The sequence below is a fragment of the Quercus suber genome, unplaced genomic scaffold, assembly GCF_002906115.3.
Source record: "Quercus suber isolate HL8 unplaced genomic scaffold, Cork oak 2.0 scaffold_952, whole genome shotgun sequence".
In the NCBI taxonomy this organism is placed as follows: domain Eukaryota; kingdom Viridiplantae; phylum Streptophyta; class Magnoliopsida; order Fagales; family Fagaceae; genus Quercus; species Quercus suber.
The window spans coordinates 114,837-121,370 of NW_027070372.1; the positions used below are offsets into that span (position 1 = coordinate 114,837).

The 6,534-nt window shown below is 43.3% G+C and overlaps 2 protein-coding genes across 2 annotated transcripts; both read left to right on the forward strand.

The window, feature by feature from the left end:
• The first annotated feature begins 2,254 nt into the window (after window positions 1-2,254).
• On the forward strand, window positions 2,255-4,045 carry LOC112008184 (uncharacterized). Its single transcript, XM_065768509.1, has one exon. It carries the CDS (start codon window positions 2,255-2,257, stop codon window positions 4,043-4,045), a length of 1,791 nt encoding a protein of 596 aa, XP_065624581.1.
• Window positions 4,046-4,862: 817 nt separating this feature from the next.
• On the forward strand, window positions 4,863-6,320 carry LOC136065385 (uncharacterized). Its single transcript, XM_065768510.1, has 2 exons — window positions 4,863-5,105; window positions 5,328-6,320. Exons 1-2 carry the CDS (start codon window positions 4,863-4,865, stop codon window positions 6,318-6,320), a joined length of 1,236 nt encoding a protein of 411 aa, XP_065624582.1.
• Window positions 6,321-6,534: the final 214 nt, after the last annotated feature.

Here is a 6,534-nt window from a genome sequence, read left to right on the forward strand (position 1 = left end):
ATGAATGACTAGTTTACCTTTTTTAAGGGTAAGTTTGGTTCAGCTTTTTGAAACTGAGCTTTTTGAAAAAGTGGAAGTTTTAAAAAGTGCGGTATAAAATTGAGTTTTTTTAAAAAACTGAGTATTTGGTAAAAGCTGTTAAAATGTATTTTTTGAAAAAACTGAGTGTTTGACTAGCACTTATAAAAGTGGCAGTTTGAGTTGTAAATTACCAAAAATGACAATATATATAAGGGAGTTTATTTCATACTTAAATCAACTACTTAATAATAATTACTAAAAAAAAAACTACTTAATAATAATGATAATAATAACAACAACAACACCAACAATTTATTGTTAACTAAAATTTGCTGTAAAAATATTTTTACAATATTTTTACAACAAATTGTATATGGTAAGTTGTTACTGATTTTAATTTGAATACACTACTTAAATCAAATAGTAAGTGGTAAGAACCCCTGCCTAGATCTCCCTACAGGCTACAACCCACCACCTAAATCATATAGTAAGCAAAAATACTCTATGTTACCCATATGTGATGTAATTAGAGCACCTAAAATCATGGTTTTGAAATCAGGTCCAAACCATATGGTCCAGCCCGGTTAACTTGGAACCCCTCATTTTTTCAATTCTTTTAACCTTAAGAACCTCTTTATACCAAAAAAGCATAGACCCATACGAACCGCTGTCGAACCGCACAGTTCTTAGAATCGTGAATGGTTCTCACGGTTCCTTTTTGTTTCGGCCCATTTCAGCCGAAATTAAAGATTCGGCCGACATGCACTAGTTATTTTTTAGATCTTGAACAAAGGGATTTATAGGAAAAAAAAAAAAAACCCAGAGAAGAAGTAGACAAGTTCCTCAAAAAAACAAAGAAGAAGAAGACAACGAAGCAGGATCTGCGCCCAGTTGAAGCAGCAGCTAGCAGGTGGTTGCCAACACAGTCGCCAATCATGCCTTCGTCTTCTGCTGCTACTGCTTCTTCTTCTTTCTTTTTTTTCTTCTTCTTCTTCTTCTTCTCTTTCTTTTTTCTATCTCCATCACTCTGTAATTTCTTCTTTTCCACTGAATACAGCATAAAGCCAACTTATTTTACTTTAGATTATAAAGCCAACTTATTTTACTATTCAACTTATTTTTGGTACTATTTATAGGCTCCACTTTACTTTTTGATACTATTTGTAGATCCTACCATACTATTTCAGCTAACTTTTACCTTATTTTATAGTATTTTCAGCAAAAAAAAAAAAAAAAAAAAATCAATTTCAACAAAATAAATGAATTGTCTCTCTTTCTTTCTTTCTTTTGTTACTTTTGTTTTTTATTTTTTTGATGGGATCTTTTGTTACTTTTGTATTCCTTTTGAATTCCTAAGTCCCTCATGTGGCTAGCATTGGAAATGATGAAAAATTTTAATTTTTTAATAAAAGCTAAAATTTTCGGCCATTACATTTAGATCCTTTTTCAGCTTAGCCAGCATGATGTGACATGCATTGACAGGTGTAATAAATATTTTAAATATTTTTAAAAGTAATATTAGTATCGCAATATTTTACACAAATTTTTTTTTTTAATAATTTGACACATGGTAAAGTGTGAGTAATGAAAAAAAAAATGTAGGTCTATATCTTTACCACTCACATCTCGTCACGTGATATATTGTGGCAAAATTTGTATAAAATGTTATAGTATTTGATGGGACTGACGAAATAGATCCTGCAAGAGGTAAGGCCGACGACGAGGAAGATCGATGGTGACGAGAACACACGTCATTGACGAGGATATCTCCTCCATCATTACCATCAGTAAATGATAAGGGGCGGTTACACATCTAGACGAACAGACCGTTGGGACCAACTTAAAGCCACTTAATAATGCCAGCAGGCGTTACGCAGAGAGAAGTTAAAGCACCATAAATCACCCAACGGCTAAAATCTACAACAACATATATAAATCCTTCACATCCCCCAACGAGAGAGGTATGAACATTTTTTTTTTTACATTGATGCTGTGTGTTTGTTTTGCTCTCATATAATTCTCGACACTGACTTTAGCATCGGAGACGTTGTGGCAGGCACCACACCGGTGACCATCCATCAGGAAAGGTCATTCACGAGGTTTCAGTTCGTCTCTGATTGCATTCATTAGCTGACGAAGTCACACTTCATCAGTTTGGCGCCGTCTGTGGGGAACGACATTATTTTCGTGTTCAGACTCAAAACAGTGGTTCCCTATTCTTGTTCTTTTCAAGATGGAGTCTAATCAAGACGCTGCAACCCTGGCTCAGCAAGTTCAAGCCCTTGCAGCCACCGTTGAAGAACTAACTAAGCAAAACCAAGAATTTAGATTACGGCTTCAGCAAGAGGACAATCGTTCGAAGGGAAATCAGGAAGATGAGGGGGATAGCAACAAAAGAAGTGACCATCGAAGGCCTAACACTCCCGTCGAGCAAAATTCAGATATTCTTAGGGAGATGAGGAAGGAGATGGACGAACTAAGAAACGCCATCAAAGAGAAAACAGAGCGGAGTGTGGATTGGATGGTCTGGGCGATGGATTCACCATTCACAACAGTGGTTCTCGACTGCCCAGTGCCGTCGAAATTTCGGTTACCTCAGCTCGAGTCCTTCGACGGGCTGAAGGACCCTCAAGATCATCTGAACACCTTCAAGACGACCCTGGGACTACAGCAGCCCCCAGATGAAATCTTATGTCGCTCCTTCCCTACTACACTCAAGGGGGCAGCCCGAGAGTGGTTCACGAAGTTGCCAACATCGTCAATCGATACGTTCGAGCAGTTGAGCAACGCTTTCCTACGTCACTTCACTGGAGGACAACGACCAAAGAGGATCGCTGACCATTTGCTTACCGTCAGGCAGGGAGAAAAAGAAACCTTGAGGTCATATGTACAACGTTTCACGAGGGAAACACTGGAGGTAGACGAAGCCGACGATATGGTGCAACTGACAACCTTCAAGGCAGGGCTGAGGTCCAGGGATCTCGTCAGCTCACTCGCAAAGAACCCCCCAAAGACGATGGCTGAAATGCTCCTCAAAGCGCAGAAGTACATGAACGCTGAAGACGCATTAGCTGCTATCAAGGACGAGGACAGACCAGGGGACAAAGGAAGAAAAGAAGATGATCGCAGAAGGCAGAAGCGCGACCGTCCAGATCGTCGAATCAGTGACGAACTCAAAAGGAAGGATGACAAAAATTCACGAACGGTAAAATTCACCCCTCTCGTTATGCCTGTTGACAAAATTTTAGCGCAGATTAAGGACGAGCATTATCTTAAGTGGCCACGACCACTACACTCATCTCCCAACGTCCGCGACAAAAGTAAATATTGCCGATTCCACAAAGATCACGGCCACTACACTGAAGATTGTAGGGATCTTAAAGAGCAGATAGAAGAATTGATACGGAGGGGGAAGTTGCAGAAATTTGTAAAGAAGGAGGAACACAGCAAATTCCGAGAAGAAAACAAACACCAACAGGGGTCCTCCTCCCGGAACGACGGCCGTCAATCACAACCCCCTCAAAACATAGTCGGGGAAATACAGACGATCGCCGGGGGTCCTACCACTGGGGGCTCATTCAAGTCGCTCAAGAAAACACGTCAACGACAAGTGAATAACGTCCACGTGACACACCTGCCAAAGCAGAGACGAACTGATCAGGATATGACCTTCAACGAAAGTGACTCCCGAGGAGTAAAACAGCCACACAATGATCCCTTGGTTATAAATCTCACTATAGAAGGGTTCAACACAAAGAGGGTCCTCGTGGACAATGGCAGCTCTGCTGATATCATTTACTTTTCAGCATTCCAACAGCTAAGGCTGGAACCCAAGAGACTTCGTCCATTCGACTCTCTGCTCATTAGCTTCAGCGGTGATAGAGTGTATCCTAGGGGCATAGTGACGCTGACAGTCACAGTAGGGACGGACCCAAAACAGCTGACTCGTCAGATAGACTTTCTGGTAGTAGACATCCCATCATCCTATAATGTTATCATTGGAAGGCCAGCACTCAACAAGTGAAAGGCGTCCACATCCACGTATTGCTTGAAGATGAAGTTCCCAACGGATGACGGTGTTGGTGAAATTATAGGAGACCAAGTGCTGGCCCGGGAATGTTATCAAGCTGTTCTCGCAGCTAAGGAGAACCACACGTGGATCGTAGAAGAAAAAGAGGAAGCAAAAGTGGAAAAACTGGAAACGGTAGAGTTGATCGAAGGGGAAGCGACAAAAACAACCAGAATAGGGACGACCCTAAGCCCCGAGATGAGAACGGAGCTCGTAAAGTTTCTTCGGGAGAACTTGGACGTCTTTGCCTGGAACCATGACGACATGCCAGGCATATCTCCTGAGACCATCCAACACAGGTTGAATGTGAATCCAGAAAGGAAGCCCGTCAAGCAGAGACGAAGAGCTTTTGCACCAGAAAGAGACCAAGCTGTCGCTGACGAAGTGAGCAAACTATTGGCGGCAGGCTTCATCAGGGAAGTATATTATCCAGATTGAGCTCGCAAACGTGTCCTGGTAAAGAAAGCCACTGGGAAATGGAAATGTGCGTAGACTTCATGGACCTGAACAAGGCTTGCCCGAAGGACAGCTTTCCCCTCCCAAGAATAGACCAGCTCGTAGACTCCACAGCTGGACACAAGCTATTGACGTTCATGGACGCGTTCTCGGGGTACAACCAGATAAAGATGGCTGACGAGGACCAGGAGAAAACCGCCTTCATCACGAGTCAAGGGCTCTACTGTTACAATGTAATGCCGTTCGGACTGAAGAACGCTGGGCAACGTACCAGAGATTGGTAAATAAAATGTTCGTCAAGCAGATAGGCAGGAACATGGAGGTGTACGTTGACGATATGCTCGTCAAGAGCAAAGAGGAGCCTGCCCATCTGGACGATCTGAAGGAGACATTCGAAACACTCAAACGATACCAGATGAAGCTGAACCCTGGTAAATGCGTTTTTGGCGTTGCCTCAGGAAAATTCCTGGGATTCATGGTGTCCCAAAGAGGAATAGAAGCGAATCCCGAGAAAGTACAGGCGATAATCAACATGGCCTCCCCTAAGACCGTCAAGGAGGTCCAGAAGCTCACGGGCCACGATTGCCGCGCTGAACAGCATTCCAGGAGCTCAAGCTTTACCTCAGCCACCCGCCACTCCTGAGTCCGTCAAAGGAAGGTGAGAATTGTATTTGTATTTAGCTGTATCATCTACAGCAGTCAGTGCAGCCTAATCCGAGAAGAGGATAGGAAACAGCTCCCGTTTATTACGTCAGCCAAGCCTTCCAGGGGCTGAGTCCAGGTACCCGAAGATCGAGAAAATCACATTCGCCTTAATTGTAGCCTCGCGCAAGCTCAGGCAATACTTCCAGGCGAATCCAATCTTAGTGATGACGGATCAGCCCATCAAGAAGTCAATGAGCAACCAGAAGCCGCGGGGAGGATGATCCAGTGGGCGGTCGAACTCAGCCAATTCGACGTAGAGTACCATCCAAGGACGGCCATTAAAGCACAAGCTCTGGCAGACTTCATAGCCGAGTTCACGTATCCAGACGAGTCCAATTGTGCCAGCGAAGACGAGACCTGGACGATACAAACTGATGGCTCGTCAGCCCAAAAAAGAGGGGGAGTAGGGGTAGTTATAATTACCCCCACCGGGGAAATATTGAAGTATGGAGTCCGGCTGAGATTCCCGGCAACTAACAACGAGGCGGAATACGAAGGAATCTTGACGGGCCTAAGGCTAGGGAAAGAGCTTGGGGCCAGGAACCTACTGATCCAGAACGACTCAAAGCTGGTAATCGGTCAGGTAAGAGGGGAATATGAAGCAAAAGAGGAACGAATGCAGAAATACCTCAAATTGACGAACCACTTGACGAAAGAATTCGAAAAAGTGGAGTTCGCCCAAATTCCAAGGAGCCAGAATAGGGCCGCGGACGAAGTGTCAAAGATAGCTTCGTCAGATGAAACGGAGTCAAGGACGGACCTGATGATGGAGACGCAGAAAAACCCTAGCATAGAAGAAGTTTTAACATTTGTTGTCCAGGGCAAACGCAGCTGGATGACACCCATAATGTCTTTTCTCCAGGATGGACACCTGCCCCAGGACGTAGACGAAGCCAGGAAGATCAAGAAGAGAGCCGCCAGATTCACGATTCTCAATGACGCCCTATACAAGAGAGGTTTTTCCATGCCGTACTTGAGGTGCGTCGACGAAGGAGAGGCAGAATACATCACGAGGGAGGTACACGAAGGGATCTGCGGGGACCATGCTTGTCACGACCCAAATCCATGAAACATGAATTTAGATGCATGACTAACTTGCTAATCTTGCACAACTAAAAGTAAAATTAATCCAAAATAATTCAAAGCTCCAACGAAACAATGCTCTTAAAAAAATAACCTCTTACAAAAATCTAAACTCCACAAATAGGAAATAATCTCCAAAATATAAAACATGAGTTACAAAATAAGGATAACTAAAATTCTATAAGTCTTCAAGTAATAAA

Bases quoted from the DNA above. Each gene is read 5' to 3' on its own strand.
- LOC112008184 (XM_065768509.1), top strand. From the start codon at position 2,255: ATGGAGTCTAATCAAGACGCTGCAACCCTGGCTCAGCAAGTTCAAGCC.
- LOC136065385 (XM_065768510.1), top strand. From the start codon at position 4,863: ATGGAGGTGTACGTTGACGATATGCTCGTCAAGAGCAAAGAGGAGCCT. The intron at 5,106-5,327 runs GTCCAGAAGCTC...GGCTGAGTCCAG, and splicing joins CCCCTAAGACCGTCAAGGAG to GTACCCGAAGATCGAGAAAA.